Source organism: Pseudorca crassidens, chromosome 6, assembly GCF_039906515.1.
Source record: "Pseudorca crassidens isolate mPseCra1 chromosome 6, mPseCra1.hap1, whole genome shotgun sequence".
NCBI lineage: Eukaryota > Metazoa > Chordata > Mammalia > Artiodactyla > Delphinidae > Pseudorca > Pseudorca crassidens.
Window position 1 is genome coordinate 29605417 of NC_090301.1, and position 24185 is coordinate 29629601.

A 24185-nucleotide genomic window follows, 5' to 3' on the forward strand; every position below is an offset into this window, starting at 1 on the left:
AGTAGCACTATTCCCCAGGAAAAAGCCTTATTGTCATTCTTGACTCCTATATTAATTTCCTATTACTGCTGTAACAAATTTCTATGATTTTGTTACTTAAGACAATACAAATAATTTTCTTACACTTCTGGAGGTCAAAAGTCCAAAATCAAAGTCTAGAGCCTAAACTGAAGGTGTCAGCAGGGCAGTTTCTCAGGGGGGGCTCTAAGAGAAAATCTGTTTCCTTACCTTTTCCCGCTCCTAGAGGCTGCCTGTATTCCGTGGCTTGTGGATTGTACACAAATATTGAAGAAGTCTATTCTAGCAGACCCAACCTGACTGAAAATCCAGATATAGAAATGTTTACAGACAGGAGAAGCTTCGTAGACCAGGGACTCTGAAAGGCTGAGTATGTAGTAGTAATTCATCAGGAAGCCTTAGAAGTGGAAGCCCTCCTTCCGGGTACATCTGTCCAAGAGGCAGAGCTCATAGCCCTCAAGAGGGCCCTGTGCCTTGGGGCTAAAGAAAAGGTCACCATTTATACTGATTCTAAGTATGCCTTCTCTGTCGTGCATGCACATGGGGCCATATGGAAAGAGAGGGGTCTAACTAACATCAAGAAGAAAAGAAGTTAAACACGCGGAGGAGATACTGGCCTGAATAGGCTCTGTTATAATGATGGAAGAAGTAGCCATAGTACATTGCCTGGGCCCCCAAAAGACTGATAGTTATATAGCTAAAGGAAATAATTTGGCTGATCAGGGCACAAAACAGGCAGCCAGACCAAAAATCCCCATCCTAAGGCCCTAGCACTCATTCCACGTGGGGACCTATCCCTGTTTAAACCTCAGTGTTGGGAAATGGATCTAGAGAAAGCAGACGAAGGGGAATTTCACGCTGACTTGAGACTAAGATGATCAGTACCAAACAACCAAAGAAGGCTGGATTTATAATGAACAGGGACTAGTGCTTATACCTGAGCATTTAATGGAAAGAGTTATTACCCATCTACATCAAGGAAACCATTAGGGGCGTGACCTAACCAATCACTGGCTACAGAAGTTTATTTTTTGGTCCACAAATGCAAAGGACCAACGAAAGGGTAATACAAAATTGCCTGATCCGGCCAGAAACAATCCAAAAAGCAGTCCGCCCCCAGTAATAAAAGGGGTGCAAAACCAAGGGACAGAACCAGGAGATGGTTGGCAAATAGACTTGACTGTTATGCCCAAAGCCATGAGAAATTACAGATATTTGCTGGTATTTGTAGACACCTTCACAGGACTCATTAAATTTTGTATTTGTTGTCTGTCTCATATATTTAAAAGGCCTCCCCACACGCATGATGATTGCCTAAGACTTAAGAGTTCAAGGTGGGACTTGTGAATATTTACAATTAAGTGCAAAACACTTTCATTCCTCTTATGAAAATCCATGCTCCTAATCAGCAGGAAGAGCCTAGAGTGATATCACCCTATTTCCTTCAAGATTGAGGAATGTGTAAAGAAATAGGGAGAAATTGAAACAGCACATAAAACACTGACCAGCTTAAAATGGCTTTGCTTCCTTAAAACAGGTTGTTGATTGTTTAAACCTGTAGTTATTTTACAGAGACAGCACTGTGCATGTGCAAGACGGGAACCCACGGCTCCAGGATGACCCCGGAACGAAGAATCTTGAGTTTGCAAAACTCAAAGAAGAGAAATGTTGCCACTGGAGTCCTTTACAAAGTGAGAAGTCCTTCAAGAAGGAAAATCGGCTTCCGGATGGACTGATTTGAGACTAGCCAATCAGCTTTTGCCAAGTTCGCCCTTAAATTTTGCCCTGAACCCTGGATGGGAGACACAGATTTGAGTCCTGCTTTCTGTCCCCTTGCTGGTCAACCTCGCAATAAAGCTCTTTCTTTCCTCCAAAGCCAGCGCCATAGTACTGGCTTCTGTACACGTCGGGCAGCCGGCTTGGTAACAATCCTTCCTCGCATCTCTCCAACCTCTGTTTCCGTCATGACATCTCCTTCTCTGACTCTGACTGCTGTAAGGACCCTGTGATGACACTGCCCACTCAAATATTCCAGGATAAACTCCCCATCTCAAGATCTTTAACTTAATCACATCTACAAAGTCTATTCTGCCATGTGAAATATTGTGATTTATAAGAAATATGTATATTTGGTCAGATGACCAAAATATATTTTCATATATATTTGATCTTCATCCACAGTTCCTGGCTCACAGCTCCCTGGGAATTTCCTGGGCAATAAGAGCAACAGGAGAACATTTTGTCATAATATTTGGTCTCTGTCCTTAGTTCCTGAAAGTACTTCAGAGCCATAAAGGTGTCCTGTTATTCATAACAAGCCCTTTTTCACCACAACTAAGTTTTTGTTAATGAGATGACTTTTGGAAAGCACCTAAGGATGGGGGCTGGCTGCTGGGGAACCAACCTTGAAGGGAGAGTTGGAACTTTCAGTTCCACCCTTTGACCTCTGGGGAAGGGAGAGAGGCTGGAGGTTCAATGGCCAATGATTTCATCAACAAGTCCTATGCAATGAAGCCTCCAAAAAAACAACAGGAAAAGGAGGTTCAGAGAGCTTCTGGGTTGGTGAACACACGGAGATTCGGGGAGAGTGGTGTGCTCGGAGAGGGCATAAAGGCTCCACACCCTTTCCCCATACCTTGCCCTCTGTATCTCTTCTGTGTAGCTGTTCCTGAGTTGTATGCTTTTATAATAAACCAGTGATCTAGTAAGCAAAATGTCTCTCTGAGTTCTGTGAGTTGCTCTAAGCAAATTAATAGAACCCAAGGAGGAGGTCATGGGAACCTCTTTCTTTTTTATTTTTTTTTTTATTTTTTGCGGTACGTGGGCCTCTCACTGTTGTGGCCTCTCCCGTTGCGGAGCACAGGCTCCGGACACGCAGGCTCAGCAGCCATGGCTCACGGGCCCAGCCACTCCACGGCATGTGCGATCCTCCCGGACTGGGGCACGAACCCGTGTCCGCTCCATCGGCAGGCGGACTCTCAACCACTGCGCCACCAGGGAAGCCCTGGGAACCTCTTATTTATAGCCAGTCAGTCAGAAGCACAGGTGATAACCTGGGTTTGCAACTGGCATCTAAAGTGGGAGGGAGAGGGACAGTCCTTTAGGACCGAGCCCTTAGCTTGTGGGATCTGACACTAACTCCAGGTAAATAATGTCAGAACTGAGTTGCAGTCTCAGATACCCTGCTGGTGTCCTGAGAATTGCTTGCTGCTTTGGGAAACCTCCTCCACACATTAGAATCTGGTGATCAGAACCACCTTTTACCACCACGTAAGGTAACATATTCACAGTTTCTGGGATTAGGATGTGGACATCTTTGGGAGGCCATCATTCTGTCTGCCATGATTCCTCTCCTTTTCTAACTCACCCATCCCACCACATCATCAACAATCTGGAGGCTCCACCCCTAAAATATACCCCAAATCAACTACTTCCCTGTAATTCCTCTGCTACCATCAGTGCAGGGCCACACAGACTCTGCCCTGGACAACTGTGAGCATCTTTTAACTGGTCCCCTTGCTGCCACTCTTGCCCCTCTGCAGTCCATCTATAAAGCTGCCAGAATGATCTTCTTAAAATATAAATCATGTAATGTGATTGCCTTGTTTAAAACTCATCAGTGGTTTCCCACTATAACCGGAACAAAATTCTAATAGATACTTCATCCTCTGGTCCCTTCTCACCTTTAAAATATAATAGAGCCTTTCCGTTTGGCGGCAGCCATCAGGTGAGCCGAGATGGGCGCTTACAAGTACATCCAGGAGCTATGGAGGAAGAAGCAGTCGGACGTGATGCGCTTTCTGCTCAGGGTGCGCTGCTGGCAGTACCGCCAGCTCTCGGCGCTGCACCGGGCCCTGCGCCCCACCCGGCCCGACAAGGTGCGCAGGCTGGGCTACAAGGCCAAGCAAGGTTATGTGATACATCGCGTTCGCGTGCGCCGCGGAGGCCGCAAACGCCCGGTCCCGAAGGGCGCCACCTACGGCAAGCCCATCCACCATGGCGTCAACCAACTCAAGTTTGCCCGGAGCCTTCAGTCCGTTGCCGAGGAGCGAGCGGGACGCCACTGTGGGGCCCTGAGGGTCCTGAATACTTACTGGGTGGGTGAAGATTCTACGTACAAACTTTTTGAGGTTATCCTCATTGATCCCTTCCATAAAGCTATCAGAAGAAACCCTGACACCCAGTGGACCACCAAACCAGTCCACAAGCACAGGGAGATGCGGGGGCTGACGTCTGCAGGTAGGAAGAGCCGCGGCCTCGGCAAGGGCCACAAGTTCCACCACACGATCGGTGGTTCTCGCCGCGCAGCCTGGAGAAGGCACCATACTCTCCAGCTCCACCGCTACCGCTAATATAAGTAATGTTTGTAAAATTCTTACCTAATAAACAGTTTAGGACTTCCACGTCTGCTTAAAAGTGGTTTTTAATCTGTCTGTTAAAACTAGTTGTCTGCAGATTGCTTCATTGAATGCATTGTCAAATTCTGAAAGGTAAAGTGCAATAATGTTTGAAGATTTTAAGTGATGGTGTGTCTTGTTTCTAATGAGGGAAAAATGCCTTTGTTTTTTGCTTTATTAGGCAGTTGATATGTCCGTGTTTAAAATGCTGTCTGGTAACAATAGGTGTAAAATTCTGTAAAAGAGGAGCTCAGAAACTAGCCATGTAGATTTGTTGGTGCATGTGATGAAACCTACAGCTTTATTGGGGTGAGGCAATGCTCTGCTGGTTTACTCTAAAGTGGCTGTTTTATGGAGTTCGGCAAGGACAAACTTTAAATTGGGTTTTCCTTGGAAATGTGAAGGATGTCGTGATCCTTTATCATGATCATAATGCCGAAAAATAAAGTTGACTAGGGCCCACGTTTTTAGACTTAATGTGCTATTCCATATGTAACTGCTGCTGCCAAAAGGCGGAAAGTAAAGGAATGCCACCATTTTTTAAGAGAATTGAATAAACCTGTTGCAAGATGTTTCTCTTACAAATTGAAACAAATTCTGGTTAACCTAAATTAAATTGCCTTGGCCTCGATGGTACCACTGAAGTTCCCATAAAAGGTGGGAGCTCCTGGTTCAGTCCCGTGACTGACCTGTAGAATACTTAACTTCATGCAAAATAGTCATGGTATTTACACTAGTGTATATTGAAACTGATGGAAATTGAACATTGGGTATATGAGGAGGGAGTTTTTAACCCTAAGGTTTGTAAGCTAGTGATGCTAGGATTGGGAAATTGGTGTTCATAAGGTCCTTTCAAGTGTGGGAGGATAGAAGGGGCTTGGATCAAATTTTTAAATGTTTTATTTTTAGTATTAGTTTGTGACCCATTATGAAATGTAAGCCACCTCGGGGAAAATTCGGTTGGTTTTATTTAAACGTAACATTGCTAAGTCTAATCAGTGTTATCTTGGGTCAAGCCACTTTATCCATTCCCATAAGGCTACTAAGAAGAGTCGTGTAGTTGGTGTCAATACAAGTTCAGTTGGTTTCCGAAAAAAAAAAAAATAATAATAATAATAATAATAGAGAAGAAATAATGCAATTTTTTTCCTTCACAAAATTTCTCTCCATCCCTCACTTCCATGACCTTATATGCTGACAGCAGCTCTTAGCAGCTCATCAAAGGGAGGTACATGTGTTTGAGCTGTCCTTCTGGGTCTCCCCAGACGTAGAAGACAGCAAATTACCATATAATTCTAAACCTATGCCCTCCCTCTCCAAGTCTGTTTTAACTGTACATTCCTGCTAAAACTACCAGAAAAGTTAAAATATATAAGAAATGAAAATCAAGAGATAGAGGGAAGAAAGGAAGGAACACAACACAGTATAATATATTCTTCACATTTCGTAACAGGCAGACAAAAGATGTCTTAGATTGATGGATCTAAAAATAGTGCAGATAAATTATTTAACATTAAGAGAGCTAAAAATAAAAGCTTTTTTATTCCTTCGGGGAATGATGAGAGAGAGACTTACACTTTTCATTTTATTTTTTATGAACTCTGAATTCTTTGACCATGTAAATAAATATAGTAAAGCAGCTACTAATTTTGCACAAATATTTACACTAATTTTACCCATGAGGCTGTGCATGTTTATATATGCACATTGGTCATCAGTTTTTCACCTACTGTAACATTTCTTCCCTCTGATTCCCAACACTGTTCTTTGGAATTCCCCCACCGGAAACCATCCCACCAAGGACTTCTTGCTAATAAATCAAAGGGCACTATGTCCCCACTAGCAACCTCTCTGTGGAAAATTGTTCCCTAGGCCCTCTTCTGCCTCTATTTCCCAAAAGCTCTTTCCTCCCTGAATCACCTCACACCAACTACTTCTGGAGCCAGCTATTCTTCTCACACTTTCAAATAATGAGTCTACACTTTATAATTCCTAGTCTTTTTCCAACATGCCAGAATCTCAGGAAGCTGCTACTCCAAAAATGCAGGCATTGCTTGTGAAAATAAACAATCCCTAATTCAACCACCAGTGTACGTATTTCATTGCCTCTTATGAACGCCCAGTCACCTCTCATTGGAGGATATTTCACAGAATTTTAGGATCAATAAAGGGTTGGAGAGAACAAACTCACCCACATCAAAATAGCCTGAGATATAAAAATGCAAACCACTGGACCCCATACAGACCTACTAACTCAAAATGTTTTCAACAACCTCCCCAGGTAGTTCCCATGCACACAAAAGTTTGAGATTCCCCAAATCAACCCAATCTAATTATTTCTGAAATGAAGAAAGTTAAATCCAGAGAGTAAATGACTTGTCCAAAATTGCCCACTTAATATGCAACCAATTCATTATTCTAGTCATACATATTCTGGTACCCTTTTAAAGGAACCTGTGAGATAAAACATGCACTAGAAAGAAACTACCTCAACATAATAAAAGCCACATAAGAAAAACCCACAGCTAACATCATACTCAATTAAGAAAAACTGAAAGCTTTTCGTCTAAGACCAGGAACAAGACAAACATGCCCACTTTTGCCACTTCTACTCAACATAGTACTGGAAGTCCTAGCCGGAACAATTAGTCAAGAAAAAGAAATAAAAGGCATGAAAACTGGGGGGGTGGGGGGAGGAAAGACATAAAATTATCACGGTTTATAGATGACAGGATCTTATATAAAGAAACCCTAAAGATTCCACTACAAAAACATCCTATTAGAACTAATAAATGAATTCAGCAAAGTTGAAGGATATAAAAAGCAACACGGAAAACTTAGTTTCATTTTTATACACTAACAATGCAAAATCGTAAAAGGAAATAAAGACAGCAATTCTGTTTACAATAGCATCAAAAAGAAAAAGTACTTAGGAGTAAACTTAACCAAGAAGGTGAAAGACTTGAACTCTGAAACTCTAAAACATTGATAAAAGAAATTAAACACAAATAAATGGAAAGACACCCCATATTCAGGGACTGGAAGATGTCAGTACTACCCAAAGTAGTATTGTTAAGATGTCAGTACTACCCAAAGCAATCTACAGATTCAGTGCAATCCCTGAATTAAAATCCCAATGATATTTTTGCATGAATTGAAAAATCCATCCTAAAATTCCTATGGAATCTCAAGGGACCCTGAATAGTCAAAACAATCTTGGAAAAGAACAAAGGTGGAGGTCGCACACTTCCTGATTTCAAATTTTACTACCAAGATACAGTAATCAAAACAGTATGATAGTGATATAAAGATAGACATAAAGACCAATGGACTAAAGAGACCGGAAATAAACCCTCACATATATGGTCAAATGATTTTCAGTGAGGGTGCCAAGACCATTCAACAGGAAAAGGACAGTCTTTTCAACAAATGGTGATGGAAGAAAAACTGGATATCCACATGAAAAAAAAAAATGAAACTGGACCCTTACACCATATACAAAAATTAATTAAAAGTGAATCAAGCACTTAAACATAAGCCTTAAAACTATAGAACTCTTAGAAGAAAATATAGGGGGAAAGCTTAATGACACTGGATTTTGCAATGATTTCTTGGCTATGACACCAAAAGCACAGGCAACAGAAGAAAAAAATAGATAAGTTGAACTTCATCAAAATTCAGAACTGGGCTTCCCTGGTGGCGCAGTGGTTGAGAGTCCGCCCGCCGATGCAGGGGACACGGGTTTGTGCCCTGGTCCGGGAAGATCCCACATGCCGCGGAGCGGCTGGGCCCGTGAGCCATGGCCGCTGAGCCTGCGTGTCCGGAGCCTGTGCCCCTCAACAGGAGAGGCCACAACAGTGAGAGGCCCGCATATCGCAAAAAAAAAAAAAAAATTCAGAACTAAATTTTAAGAGTAAAATATCAACTCACAGAATAAGAGAAAAACATATCTGATAGGGACTGATATTCAGAATATATAAAGAACTCCTAAAACTCAACTAGAAAATAAACAACCTGATTTTCAAATGGGGAAAGAATTGAATGGACATGTCTCCAAGAAAGATATACGAATGGCCATAAAGCAAATGAAAAGGAGTTCAATGTCACTAACCATCAGAAAAATGCAAATCAAAACCATAATAAGATACTATTTCACATCCACTAGGATGGCTGTTATTAAAAAAAAAAAAGTGTTGATATGAATGTGGAGTAATTGGAACTCTTGTGCATTGCTGGTGGGAATGTAAAATAATGCAGCTACTATGGAAAATGTTATGGTCATTCCTCAAAATATTAAGAATAGAATTACCATATAATCCAGCAATTCCACTTCTGGGTATATACCCAAAAGAACTGAATGCAGAGACTCAAACAGATTTTATATATCCATGTTCATAGCAGCATTATTCATAATAGCCAAAGGTGGAACAGCCCAAGTATCCGTCAACAAATGAATGGGTAAACAAAATGTGGCATGTACATAAAATGGAATATTATTCAGCCTTAAAAAGGAAAGAAATTTTGATACATGCTACAACATGGATGAATCCTGAAGCCATTATGCTAAGTGAAATAAGCCAGTTAAGAAAAGACAAATACTTTCTGATTCTAGTTATATTAGGTATCTAAGATAGTCAAATTCACAGAGACAACAAATAAAATGTTGGTTGCCAGAAGCCAGGGAGAGGGAGGAATGGGGAATAAATATTTAATAGGTACAGTTTCAGTTGGAGAAGATGAAAAGCATTCTGGAGATGGACGGTGGTGATAGCTGCACAATAATGTGAATATACTTAATACCCAGAAATGTACACTTAAATGGTTGAAATGGTAAATTTTATGTTATATCTATTTTACCACAATAAAAATGAATTAACATGCAAAAACTGAACTACTCATCTTTCTCTTAAACATTATTTAAAACAAATAAGATTTGTTTTATTCATCTAACAAATAGCAAATCTCAGCTTCCAGCAAAACATCTCCAAATACTCCTTTTGAGCAATTTTCTTCTCAGAGCTCCAGCTTATACCCACCTTTCTGTGATCATCCACTCCCCGTGAAATCCAATGGTTACAGTACAATGTTTCCTTTAGCTCTGATATTAAGAGCTCCCTCCAAAAATTCTGTGAAGACTCCTGTCCACACTATGAAGCTTGTCTTCTTTGGCCTCAAGCAATTTCCCCAGCTAGCAAAGAAAGCACTGCTCTTCATGCAAGTAAAAACTGTGGCACTGCTACAACAGCTATAACCCTTCTCTTATTCAGCCCACTGTCTGCTGACCTCAGAAGCATCATCTATCTTTTCTCAAATAAATAATAAAGTATAATCATTTGACAAGCTATTGACACATCAAAAACATTTTTGCACAGTACAAGGTAATCCTGAACTTGTCACAAGGTCAACAAATATGTTTGGGTGTTATTCTTGTTTTGTGTTTTATTGTTACAATAAAAAAATACTCCATTTTAATTGTATGGTCTATGGTTTGAAAATAGGAAAAATCAAAAAATTTTAATTAAAATGTGAATGGGACAAAGTAGGTAAACCTATTTTTTATAATATTTTTAAGCCATGAGTGAAAGTGATGTTTAAATCTTATTAGTTTTCCTACGTTGTGTGTTTAAACACACAAACATAAAGAGCACTTCCTGCTATCAAGTTAACAACTAGCAGTAGTTTAGTTTTCGTCAGTGACTATATTATGATTAGGAGAGAAAAAAAGTCACTCTGGGGCTTCCCTGGTGGCGCAGTGGTTGAGAGTCCGCCTGCCGATGCAGGGGACACGGGTTCGTGCCCCGGTCCGGGAGGATCCCACATGCCGCGGAGCGGCTGGGCCCGTGAGCCATGGCCGCTGAGCCTGTGCGTCCGGAGCCTGTGCTCCGCGACAGGAGAGGCCACAACAGAGAGAGGCCCGCGTACCGCAAAAAAAAAAAAAAAAAAAGAAAAAGAAAAGTCACTCTGACTGAGATGGGAAGGAAGCTCTTGCAGGTTATTGAGCTGAAGAGTGGCATGATCACAGTTAGTATTTAAAAGAATCACTTTGCCTGAAATGTGTAAAACAAACTAGAGCCAGACTGACAGGAATAGGACAAAAGCAGGGATAAGAGGTAGGAAGATATTTTAATAATACAAGCGAGAGGTAATGGTAGATTAGACCAGGTTGGCAGCAATGGAGACAGTGAGAAATGGTCAGATTCTGAACAGCTCTGAAGGGAGAACCAACAAGATTTCATGGCTTGGGGTGATGCTTAAAAGAAATAGAAGGGTTGAGTCTCTTGAGCTTAGCTGGAAGAAGGATCTTCTATTTACTCAAATGGGAAGAACGTGGAAGGAGCAGGTTGGGGTAGGAGATATTATAATCAAAAGTTCTGTTTTGGGGCTTCCCTGGTGGCGCAGTGGTTGAGAGTCCGCCTGCCGATGCAGGGGACACGGGTTCTTGCCCCGGTCTGGGAGGATCCCACATGCCGCGGAGCGGCTGCGCCCGTGAGCCATGGCCGCTGAGCCTGCACGTCCGGAGCCTGTGCTCCGCAACGGGAGAGGCCACAGCAGTGAGAGGCCCGTTTACCGCAAAAAAAAAAAAAAAGTTCTGTTTTGGATGTATTAAGTGTGAGTTGCCTATTAGATATCCAAGTGGAGATACAAGATAAATAACTGGATATGTAGTCTGGGTATCAAGGGAGGGATTGTGCTCTCTGTGAAAGAACCAAGATTTTTAAATGTTACACAACAAAGAAGTGTTTCACACAAATTAATCAAATAAGTTCCCAAACTTTTAACACATTAGGGTGTTAAAAACATGTCAGGGGAAAGCCAGAAATTCTAGAAAACTAAAATGGAAAAACAATGTAAGATCTGATAAACAGACAGGATAGTTTATAAATATACTATTCAGGTAATAATCCTAAAGTGCATCACCAGATCTTAAAAGGATTAATGTCCCAAATAAAAGAATAAAAAAATGCAGATATATTTCTTTAGAAAGAGAAACAAAAATAGTTAACTATTTCCAAAAAAATGTTTCATGCACTGTTGCAAAGCCAAAAAATAACAAGACAGCATCATCCCAATGTCCCACTGGTTCTGAAGGGAACAAGTGATTGCTTTTATGCTGCCCAGGAGTGATAAATGCCTCTAACTACGGTCTGAACATTCTACAGAGATGAAAGTCCACTACATTGTACAGGACAGACCATAGTAATTAACAAGAGTTCACTAACTATTTTTAGCCATGATTTATAAGAGAAGGCGAGTCAGTGTATGAACTCCTCTTGGTTAAGGCAGTTAAGAGGCAAAGCCCAAAATTTCACTTAAATGGTTAAAATGGTAAATTTTATGTTATATCTATTTTACCACAATAAAAAGAATAAAAAAAACTTGTTTTATTGCTGTGAGGACCATGTGAGATTATAGATATGAAAATGCCTCAACAAAACCGTTTAGGTTCACTGCAAAGTGAATATTGTATTTGTTACTACCAGTGTATTGTTGAGTGAGTACAGGTTGGTTTAATGCATTCTATCTTCTTAGCTGAAAAAGCAAAGGGCAAGGAGGCACATGCAGGATGGAAGACTCCTCTAAGTGTTGATTGATTTATATCATTAGTGGAGGCCATCTGCAACACAACTATTAACTATTATGGTATATGCTATTCACAAGCCTGTTTGCAATTAAAAGACAGCACAAAGCACCCAATTAAGTGATCCAGACTACAACTTGATATAGCAAATTTTTGAACATCCACAATAAGGGAAAGGAAGCACTGGAACAGATATTAGAATTCAGTAGATACTCAAAAATGAATGGCTCTGAAATGTTTTGTATGATATGCCTCTAGGTGTGCTTAGATTTGACTTCTAAAATTAATCTTTAGCCCCACTGAGGGCAGAAGGAGGTGGTCCAAGGGCATGTGATTATCTTGTTCCCCCTCCCACCTGGGATTTAAAATGTGCTAGAATGACTGCCTCATGTGGACACTGCCATGCAAATAAGAAAGAGATGAATGTCCCCAACTCTATAATAATAGATCAAAGTTAAAGGGCAATACAGTCACTGGTTATAGGCTCCCAGTTACACTTCTCTGTTCATTGGTTTGTTTGAACTTAACTCTCTGTAATTAGTGTCTATCAGTAGAGGAGACTTATTTGAATTTCTATCCATTCCTTGTCTAAATAGAAAGCTTTGAGAACATTTAGCATTAAGGTAGTTCTTGCTGACAAATAAACAGCTTTTACAACAGACTTGAACATAGATTTCGAATTCACTAATTTGTAATGTTCCAGATGAGGAAAAGTAGCCTCTGTCTACTCTTTAACCAGAGAAGACAACAATATAACAAAACCTTATTTGGAGCATGGAGCTAACTCACAGGTCTGGCTCTGTCCAGACTGGGTACCCAGTGATGGAGGATGCACCACTCACATACTCTGTGAAATGCAAAAACTATCTTGATTTGCTGTGAATGAACGTAATTGTTTTTAACTTCTCATTATTCTAACTAAAATAACTGGATCTACCCTTTTATAATAGAATTCCTAGCATTGGATTTGATTAAAATTGTACTGAATTTATATAAATTCTAAACACAAAAACTCCTTTGTAAAATTGCAAAATTCAGATGCTAGGTGGATTATGAATGAATGAATGATGTGAATGAATGAGTCTTTCATAAGACCATGGATACCCACATCCTTTGTGAATTTAATACTCTGTGTGAATAAAGCTTTATGATTACATACATATTTGAGAGGAATAAAATATTTTCATTCAGAGAACTTATTCTCTAGGAGAATTAAATACTCAGATCCTAAAGTTGGAGAGGAAGGACCTTCTGAAGCAGGAATTTAACCATATTTGAACCTAAAACAAAAGCCTGAGAACACACTACTGACAGTTTGGGTTACTGCTACTGATCACAAGGGTTTTCCATAACTAGCCCCAGAATTTGGACGGATATCAATGGAGCTGTCCAGATAAAACTACCTCCTGCCATGCACTGACCTGGGTAAACAGGCCTGGAAAAAACGCTGAAAGGAGAATGGACCAGCAAATGGGTAGTAATCAGAAGGGGGGCAGGGGCAACAGCTCTCCTCCAGAGCATTTCACTTTCTCCCCTTTACTCCACAAGGAAAATTCATCTGCTGAAATCATGCTTGTTGCATGTGGATAAAAGGAGTCACGTGATGCACTAAGTGTTCCAGGAAGATTAATCTGTCAGCAGTGGGACTGATGGATTGACAGAGAAAGAGAGAGAGAGACAAGAGGCTATGACAAGAACACAATACAGAGGAGGAGGGAAGGACGGATTTGGGAGAAACGTCAGGACTTAATATGTGACTATTTATAGACAGAAGATGAAGGAGAGAAAAGAGTCAACGATGACTCCCAAGGTTCACTCTTAGGTGGCTGGGAAAATAGCACCACCACTGAGAAAAGTGAGCAAGGTGGCCAGGACAGCTCTCTTCCTGCCTGTCTTTACCCTCAGCCTGCATGATGCCACCAACCCTAGCCAAAATCACTGAGCAAATAATGCACTTGTTATTTTTTGACTGGCTATAGAGAGAAGGATAGTGGCCCAATCTGTTCACAAAACCTGAGAATAAGTGAAGACAGAATGACACAAGCAGTTATATAGTCAGCAGGAAGGAGCCAACCCAGGAGTAGAAAGAGCAGAAAATGTTATGTAGGGACACATGCATGCGAAAGCAAGACCTTGGACAGCACGACGTACTGCTGGAAAGCATGGCGGCCATCAGATCAATCCAGCTGGGTGAAATGATCAAAAATAGTCCAGACTTCGTGAGAGAGAAGAATCAAAGACTAGGGTCCAAACTGAAATGCCTACAGGAGCTGGGCGAGTAACAGAAACGAGGACGGGTGGCGTTCGGCAACAAGGAGTGCAGGTGGGGGCCACTGACACAGCACGCGCCCACCCCATCTAAAGAGGAACCACAGTAGGGAGGTTACTCTCACCCAAGACCGTAGGCCCAATCTTCCAATTCTTCAAGAGCAACCCCCCCACCCACCATTCTGCACCACATACGCTACCTTATCTTCTTCACGCGCTCGTCAATAGCTGAAATCTCTGTGCTGCTGTCGCTATTGCGGTTATGGCCTGTCTCCTCCCACTAGAAGGTAAGCTCCCTTAGGAGCCACAGGATTGGCACTCAATCCATGCTCGACCAACCATTTGCTCACCTCCGGACGCATCAGGCGGTGAGCCATTTGATACAAAATAAATTCAAACCCTTGATCTCTCCACAGCCTTCCCCTTCACAGCCTTTCCCCTTTGCTGCCTGCCGTACCCAACACACCCTGGTCTCTCTCCAGCCTGGACTTTTGCAAAGGATAAGACCTGGGTTCGAATCCTGACTCTGTCTGCCCCTTACTAGCTGTTTGTCCTTTGTGAAGACACTAACTATAACTCTCAACTGCTACATCTGACAAACACGTATTGGATTTCTAGAGGAATCAAGTGAACTTTTTAAAAATTGACCATGAATGTAACAATGATGTCCAATTCTTTTAAATTTCCCACACTTGGGTTTCCCCTTCTCACACTCACACTGTCTCCAGCAGGGCAGAGCCTTTGCCTGCTGACTGTGGGCCCCTCTCTACCTCCTCCACCCTCCACCCTCTTTCCACCTCCCGAAAACTTGTCTCCTAATTGCTCTTTAGGGCCAGCTCCATTGTTTCTTCCTCTCTGAGGTTTTCTTTGACTTTCCTGAGTCCCCACAGCCCTTTGTTCCTACAACTAGCAACGCACTGACAGGAACCACACACACACCGCCAGCTGCCTTCTGATGCCCAGCAAGTCACGAGCAAAGGTAGGGACTGAGTGTTACTCTTCCTCGCTCTTCCCAGGGTCTAACACAGTGCCTGCTTCAAAACAGGTATTTGCCAAACATAACTGAACACCTCACAGATGTAAATCTGATTGACTGGAAACTATATGAGTGGACACCTTGGGCTCCACCATTGAGAATTAACCAGTAGCAATGACAAAATCTCCCACATGGTCAGCTTGTGATTACCCATGTTAATGGTAGGTGACACTGAGAGGGATAATCTAAGAATTGTTAATACAGGTATTCTCATGATTTTAGGTCGCGTAAGTGTGATTTATGCAGTGCGAATAACTTGAGATCAAACTTCTCTCTCCTGCCGCTCTGTCACAGTGCCAAAAATGCTTAACAGTAACTTAAGGCGCTTTTGAATGTCAATTTGATTACAACATGAAATTTCACAGAAAGCACTGCACTCTTTCTAACATAGATAGGAGTGTTCAACCATCAATTCATTCAACAGATATTTACTGACAGCCTACAATATGCCCGGCATTACAAGGAAAACCGTTACAAGCCTGAATTCTACGTACTACAATTCTGTAATGACTGCTTAGGAAGACCTAGAAAACTTGGGAAGGCCGCTGAGGCCAATACCAAAGTTCATATTACCAAATAAACTAATAGTTGCCACACGACCAGTTCTAAGGACCCAGTATTTCTTTCTGCTGATCCACACCGAGAGCAGTGGAGCAGCTGGCTTCTGGATGGCCAAGTAACGTGGAACCAGCTTTGTCCTGAAGCAGAGTAGGAAGTAATGATAATCACCGTGATCTAAATTTACTTAAATGTCTCTCTTCTCTCTCTTCAGCCTGGGGCGGTGGGAATAGGTGTGATGAAAAAAACAACTTTTGTTTTTCTGAGTTGCTGCCTAGGCATTTTACAGACTGGAAACCCTGCTCACACCTAGAGTCTGGACATTTAGATAAGGACTGCACTTTGGGATTCCTACCATAAGTCCCCCTTTGCTTTCCCCAGATGCCTTTTAAAATAATCACTTAGAGTTAAGCCTGTGAAAAGTTAGCGACCTCTGACCCAACCACCTTATAAGTGATAGATGCTTGCTATCCTCTCTATCTTCTGCTTACTGGTGACCTGGGACAAAGGACTGTCCTTCCCCCCCCCTCGTTCATTGTCCCCCAACCTTTTCTGGGATCTGTGAATAATAAATCTCGTGACTGTACTTCTTTTGTGTGGGTGTATTGAAACTGTGTCTTCAGTCAAAACGACCCAGTGGTTTTCACGTCCCAAAAGTGGAAGCTTGGATGCTGAGGGAGATACTTGCTGACCCGTGTGGGTGGTTTGTGCCCCCTCATTCAGCAGGTCATAATCTGTATGTTCTTAATTCAATACACCAGGTCCGACTCCCCAGCACAGTAGGGAAGGTAACAAAAGACTGGGCCATATCTCAAGTCCAAGGAGATGACTTTCATCTTTCCCCAGACCCTGTGCTGTACATAATGTACCTCTCCCATCCCTTCCCAACTGCAAGAGAAGAGAATCTAAGTAAGTAGGATTCAAGGCAAGTAGTTTTTGACTAAAGGCAAGTTTCAGGAAAAGTTTTGAAGGGGAGCAGAATATACTCTCCCAAAATATGCCTCTTTGGCATAAACATTATTTTCGGCTGCTTATTTTTAAGAAACAGTGGACACAGGAGCAGCTCTGTAAACCAAGCAGAAGTTACTCTTCTGTAAGAGAAATTTATATTTATAAGAAATCTCCATTTGTAAGGGTGTTTCCCTCTCTGTACCAGAAAGAGGAGGATACTCGAAATCTCCAGAAACACATTATCAGCATAAAAGGCAACGATTTAAATCTGTGTAACAACCTTACCCTCATTTACTGTGCTTTTCCTGATAGCCTCCCATCATCTTGTCTTTAGCTGGACAGTTATTTAAGCTGATGGCTGGGCCATCTCAAAGTTACTCAGTTTTCCTGTGTCTCTCCCATGTACACGGGAGGCATACGTGTCATTAAACTTCTAATTTTCTCCTGTTAACCTGTCTTTTATTACAGGGTGTGTCTCAGCCCAGAACCTGGAAGGGTAGAAGAAACATTATTTTTCTTCCTCCACAGGTTCATTAACATTCTCAGGAATAGATCTCATAGGATTATCTACGAATTAATTAATCTAAATTGTTTCTGCCTCTTTTTAAATGTATATTTTATCCAAATATTGAATTAACGGTTGATAAAATGCTTATGTTTAGTAATCATAAAATTCCATTTATGCTTGTAAAAGTTCTACAGGTGAAGAAGATAAGTCTTGCTAACAAAGCAAAACAAAACGTTTCCATTTCAGACCCTATTACTTCTACGTGGTGGTAAATTAACCTCCTAGTTAGTAAGAAAAAAATTACAATAAATCATCAGAAAATAAAGCTGTCTATAAAGAAACCTGAATTGGGTTAAGTGCCAAAAATCTAAGAACATAACTGTTTAGATCTGAGATAACCATGTTCCCAGTCTGCTCTGGACCATCTAGGCTTATGCCAATTATCCTGGAATAATTATTAAGCGTGCCTACTTTCACTCTCAAAAAATGTCACAGTTTGGACAATAAGTTATATATAACCCTATCTGGAGATAAAAAGATTCCTAAACAATCTTTGACAAAGAAAACTTTAAGATTTTCAGAAACACTAGTATGACAGCCTGCTTTGCACAGTCTGCTTTTAAACTTACCAATTTTGAAAGAGTTAACAAACATCTTAACTCTCACAACTGTAAAGTAGTAAGCCCTGCTCAACTTTAAATACTTACGAAATAAATATGGAGTTCTGCCCTATAACCTATATCTGGGAATTTCCCTCTCCACCTCTACCCACCAATCTAGGATTCCAGGAGAATGGCACAGTGATTCAGCATTTCTAAGGCATTCATTAAAATGTGCTTGGGCGCAATGAAATCAGGGGAGAAAGAAAGGTACCTAATACACAGATATTAAAATCAAAACTTCTTTTATAAAGGCAAAAATAACGAACTTCCATACTTTTTCTCTTACTGAAACATTTGGAAAGCAGCTGAATTGACAAGTATCTCCCATCACTATGATGAGGCAAGTCATCCAAAGATACAGCAGAAAGCACATGCAACACTTTCTGTCAACTAGTTCAAGAGATGCTTCAAAACAGAAGTGCAAGGGAAATCATAGAAACACAGAGGGAAGTTTCAGGGAACCCATACAGGAAGAACACTGTTTATCCCTGTATAAGAGCGCTTTTTAGAATCTTGCTTATCTCATTTTTGTGTCTCCTGGAGGACAGACCTTGTCTTGTTCATCCTTGTACCCCTTATCTCTTATCTCTGAATCTTCACCATACTACTTTGCACATGAGAAATGTGCAACAAATACTTGTTGAGTCAAACTAATAAGAAAAGAAGAAAAATGCTTTCAAATATAATTTCTACATAAACATTTTTTTTTGAAGATAAAAGAAACCTAACCACTATGGAGGGTGGAAGTGGAGAGGTAAAATCATTCCAACAGCAAGTGTGTGCTCCCTACTAAGAAATCTATTCCTCTACATGAGTGGTGGGTAAAGTTTTAACAATCTTACTATCATAAAAATTCAGATATACTGTAGTCAAACCAAGTCCCACCAAACAAAGCAATCAAATAAGGTTAGACTAGAAGACAGGAGTTAGCCATAGCCACCGACAGCTCAGTTATTAGAGAAGTTTCACTAAAGTTCCCTTCAAGTCCAAACTCGAGAGGGCTTGAGCATTCTTTAAAATAGGCTTTCAGGCCATGTTTTTTCTTCCTCCAGCATCTTATGCAAAGGCACTGGAATTTGAGAACTTGTCACTTAACCATAGAGGATCTTATTAATTAGTAGAAAAACCATAAAATGGGCCTCAATGCCTTTATCAAGAGGAACTTGGATTCTTCTTCCTTAAAGACACTACCCACTCCTCCTATCAACAAGACAAACGGGTAGACAGGATCCAGGAGTCAAGCCGTCAAGTTACATAGGAGCAGATCAGAAAAGGGCCATGAGCAAGGAGATCCCTTCATCTCAGCCAAGGCGGGTAGCAGCCTCTTCACAGCACCGTGAAGCAAAGTTAAATTCTCCAATAACATCCGATATGAAGGAAGCATTTTCTCAGAAGCCTGACTTGTAAATATTAAATATTCAGGCCTCTTGAATTTTACATCAGCTGTTTTACAATCCTGGGAAAGGCACCTGAAGGCCTTAAATTTCTAACTCCCCATTTGTAAAATAGGAATAAATACTGTTACCACTTACCCATATTTTAGAAAACTAATAAAAACAATGATGCAAACCATAGATACTTTCCTTAAATTCTAGATGTTTAGACAATGACTGTTCTTCTCAACTCAACAGGTATAATCTGTAAGGGCTCAGAACGAGCTTCCCCCCAAATGTGCCACTTTTGCATGAGGATTATTTTGAACTAAAGGCACAATCAAGACCCTGCAGGTTCAAGAGAAACTACTGCCCCTCCCTTAACTACCCAGCAGAACTTAAATTGAGGATTTTTCCCAGAAAAGAGTTATTACGAGAGATAAATTTTATCTAAGTGGCCCCATCTATATGGCAGGGCAAACATCTAATTACCAAACATCTGCTCTTTTTATTGTCCTATGAATGACCCTCCTGTCCGTGGAAGCCCGAGGCCCCTATGCCATTCCTTAGCTCAGGATGGCATATACGCCTCATTTTACCTTTCTGTCTCTGAACCTCTCAGGTATGTGGGGCCTCTGGCCCTCACATGCATACATACGAGATTAAATTTGACTTTCTCCTGTTAATCCGGCTCGTGTCAATTTAATCCTTGGACCAGCCAGAAGAACCTAAAAGGGTAGAGGAAAGTTTTCTTCCTATCCTACAAGTCCAAAGTAAAATATTTAACAAACGGACTCTATTTTCTGCTCCTAATAAAGAAAAGAGGCACTGATAACCCATTGTGGACATCTGCTTGGGGTCCAAAATTTTATTAACTCAAATAATGACTAGTAAGCAGGAAAAAAAAGATCCCTTGAACTCTTTGGATATTAAGCACCTTCATCTTCCACTGAATGCCTTTTTAAAACTCAGTGACACTTTCTGAACCAATCTGCAAGTAAAGTTACTGCTCACAGTGAATGCAGATAAACTCTTGAAGGGCTGTGCTGACCAAAACTGGTCTCTATATTATATAAATTGTTTGTTTACATTCACCATAATCTTTTAAAATGTCATATTGCTTACCTACTGAAAATATAACAACAAAAAAGTATTTTTTTCCTACTGACCAACTAAAGAAAGAAAGAGGTTGTTCAAACTTCACCACTCAATTTCTAAGTGAAAGACTGATGGGGAATCGGCAGCCCAACAGCTTTTTATAGCAATTTTCTGGGTGCAGATTGAAAGCAGTTTTCGTCATGGGAGGTAGAATACTGCACCCTTACATAAAGCCTCACAGATAAAAGTCAGGACCATCAACGTATTCGCTTAACTACTGTTCAGTGTTCAATGCACCTACAAGAAAAATGGACAACATTTCAGCTGTTAAACTTATAAGGCGATAAGAAAATTCCAATTCCAGTTTAGTGTCAGAGAGGAAAGACAGACAGCAGCCCTATCCCAGTAGATCCCAGGTTAATTCCCTCCAGTTTCTCCCCTATCGTAATATTAATTGGTTTCCTAATAAAATACTGCAGTAACATTTGTGAAATCAGATTCTGGCAGAAAATCAAATCAAAGGACAACTAACTCTTCATGGCAGCCACTTTTGCATACCCAGACCCTGCCTACCTTGTTATGTTTTTGCTGGTGTCTTGCCTTCGTGTCAAGAACGTGGTAAGGGCTTTCCGAGTCTTGGTTGATGTAATATACGAGTCTTGAAGGCAGTGTGATTTCCTTCTGCATTGCATTGCCGTAACTGCTATTACTGCTGCTATTCTGTTGCAATGTGTTGTCTTCATCTGCCAGGACTCCCAAATTGTTTTCTGCAGTTTCATTCCAATGCGGAGCTGGGGGGGGGGGGGGGGGGACACAAACATACACAAACACACACATACCCTATAAATACATAAGTACTAAAATGCATTTTTCCATTAATTGCAAAAACAAAGTTTTCTACTTTTAAGCAGGTAAGGCGTAGAGACACAGGAAAGAAAGTTATTGCAACAATGAAATGGCCTGGATAGGTTATCAGCCAATAAGGCTTATACAACAATGTACTGTTTATAGTCTTAAATCTATACTTCTAAGTCTGGTGGTGGGGCTGAGGGGGAACGGACTTGAAGGAAGGGTCATTAAACGAACATGCTCAGGGTTTCTGCCCCTCACCTCCCCCACCTTGGGAGTCTACAGAAGCTCAGTGGGACTAGGACTAAGAGTATCCCACCTGAGAGCTAAGAACGCTCCACAGATAACTTGAGTGCGGAACTCATGAACACGGAATGTTAACCGATTCACTTAACAAAATGGACAATTCCCTTTTCTTTTAACTTTGAGACGAGCAAAAATCTTTTGCCATAGAGAGATGCAGATGCTGGCAGCGTTCCAATTTCTTTTTATTTTCCTGCCGATGACCAGCTATCTGCGGTCACTGATGTCCAATCATCAATGTATTGAACATCATATTATCTTCATTTTTCATTATAATGACAAGCATTTTGAGAAATTACAAGCCAAAGGTTTATATCCCCGAAGTTTCCCTCCCCCGCCTTAATTCCAACAGCAGTGAATAAACCCACTAGGCAATTTGAGGAAACACGTTACCACTATTCTCATCACATCCTCCCGCACTCACGTTCAGGCTCCACCACCCAAGAAAAAACTTGCTCCCTCGCTGCATTTCCCATCCACCGGTTTCCCTAAGTTGCACAGAGATCAGTTAGGGACCCCGCATCCACTGAATACCTTCCAGTGGAACCGGCAGTAATTTAGTGAATGCAACAGAAAAATGGACTTCAAAAAGTGAACTGGAATGAACGCCGGTTTGGGAATGAGAGAGGTGGGCAGGCAGAGAGAGGCTCGGAAAGGCCGAGCCCTGGACGTGTCCGGAGCGCACGGACCCGCGTGCCCTTCGCTCTCCTCTGCAGGGCCCCGTGGGCAAGGCAATGCAAAGGGCACCTGGGCCATACCCACCGCTGGGTGCAGCAGCCCGCCAGGCGCGGGGCCGGGATGAGGCGGCGAGTGGAGGCAGCAGGAGAAGTGCGAGGAGCAGGCGGCAGGGCGGCGCGCGGGCCGGGGCGCGGATGGGCGCCGGGCCGGCGGGGCCGCCGCGGGAGCAGCTGGAGGCTCGGGGGAGGCTGCAGCCCTCCACGGGCGGCCGCCCGGAGCTGTTGCCGGGTGGCTTCATGGCTCATAGCTCCCGGACGCCGCTCGGTGTGGCCAGCGAGAGCGCCGGGCTAGGCTGCGGGTAAGGTTGCGGGCGGAGCCGGTCACGCCGGCTCGGCGCGCATGGTGCGGCCGCGGACAGGGGGCTCGGAGCTCGGGGCTAGGGGCTGGGCGGCGCCCCCTGCCGTGCTCGCCTCTCAGCCCCTCCCGGGGTGGCTGCTGAAGAGTCCGGGGGTCCCAGTCGCTCCGCCAACTTGGAGCCTCCCCAGATGCTCCTCCCTCCCTGCGGCGGGCGCGGCAGCTCCAGTGACTGCGGGGGCTGCCGCTGGGGCTGAGGATGCTGAGGCGGCGAGCGAGAGCGAGCGGCGCGGGCGTGCGCCCCGCCCTCGAGAGCGCGCCCGAGCGCGGCTTCGCGTCCTGATGCTGATGCTGTTGCCTGGCACGGGACGCACTGCGCATGCTTTATTGTGGAAGAGAAAGGAGAGAGGGAAAAAAAGGGAGCAGAGTGATGCAGCATCAGAGGTGACGGTGGCACCTCAAGAGTTGGGGGCGGGGAGAGAGGAAGCTGGCAGCCAGGGATTAGCTAGAGGGGAAGAAAGAAGAGTGTGGGGATTTCCAGGACAGAATGATCTGGAGGAAACAGCCAGCCAGAGAAATCGGCCTGCTTTTTCCACCACCCCAGACCTTACATACCCCCTCCTGTTCCCACCGCCACCTTCTCGGGTAAAACTTAGGCCAAGCATTTCCCTGTTAATCCTTTATATTTCCTTCCTGCAAATATATTGATATATAAAGGATTGCAGCCGGGGAGGTAAAAATAGCACTGCTCCTCATTCAGTTCGCTGGCAGCGCGGGGAACGAGGGCTGGGAAGCACTTTGGCGCGTGGCGGGCTCGCTGGCCAGATGACGCCCTGCGGCCTTGCAGAGCTCAAGGCGCAGGGATCCCCCGAGCTGGGCCCTCCGCCCTGGATTCTGTCGCCCGGGGCCTCTGTCGCCCGGGCTTGTGCCCAGGGCCTTTGCGGAAAGCAGATGGAGCTCAAAAGTTCAGAAAGGATGACTGGACGTGTTCCGGAAGGATTTAGAAATTCTGGCGGGGAAGAAATAGGGAGATGAGAAACCGAGTGTGTGGCAGCTATCATGGGAAATCCAGCATTTGTCAAGCCGGTGGGTGGGCGTGCATCGGAGAGGGCACATTGCAGATTTTGAGATCTGGTCCTGACTTGTGCAGAGAAAGAAAGATTTTTCTCTCACTGCTGTAAAAAAAAAATAAAATCCCTGAATTGGGTGGATCAGCAGAAACTAAATACGATGGTTTCATATTAGGGCCTGTGGCATATTTCTGCCCCCAAACTCCCATAATGCAAGCATTCATTTGTTCGCCGTCCCAATGACAGTCTGAGTAGTAGCAATGTTGTCTTTCTCCGTTACGTGTATTTAAAATGGAGATAATACCATCTACTTTGGGGGATCAAGAATCTCACAATAAAGAGAAAGAATGTGGGTATAATGCACCACAGCAATGACAGGACTCGGTGTTGTTAGCTGTCTTCTCCACCCCCAGTTAACAGAGGGAAGGGGCAGAGAGAGAGACGAGACAGACACACACACACAGAGACCAGAGATCTCAGAAT

At 42.7% G+C, this 24185-nt stretch overlaps 2 protein-coding genes across 5 annotated transcripts in view; one reads left to right on the top strand and one right to left on the bottom strand.

Annotated features, from left to right (window-relative positions):
* The window catches only part of ADAM23 (ADAM metallopeptidase domain 23), a 164616-nt gene extending 141664 nt beyond the window's left edge, over positions 1-22952 (bottom strand). The window contains exons 1-2 of one of the 4 annotated variants that reach the window (XM_067740873.1): positions 22363-22947; positions 21022-21239 (exon numbers count right to left, since the gene is read on the bottom strand). In XM_067740873.1, coding sequence (XP_067596974.1) covers positions 21022-21239; positions 22363-22576 — 432 coding nt within the window. In that variant the 5' untranslated portion in view covers positions 22577-22947. Of the gene's footprint in view, positions 1-21021; positions 21240-22362 lie in introns of all 4 variants that reach the window. The other 3 variants (XM_067740872.1, XM_067740875.1, XM_067740874.1) reach the window with 3 other exon arrangements.
* Positions 3724-4421, top strand: LOC137226295 (large ribosomal subunit protein eL15-like). Its single transcript, XM_067740854.1, has one exon. It carries the CDS (start codon positions 3756-3758, stop codon positions 4368-4370), a length of 615 nt encoding a protein of 204 aa, XP_067596955.1. The 5' UTR covers positions 3724-3755; the 3' UTR covers positions 4371-4421.
* Positions 22953-24185: the final 1233 nt, after the last annotated feature.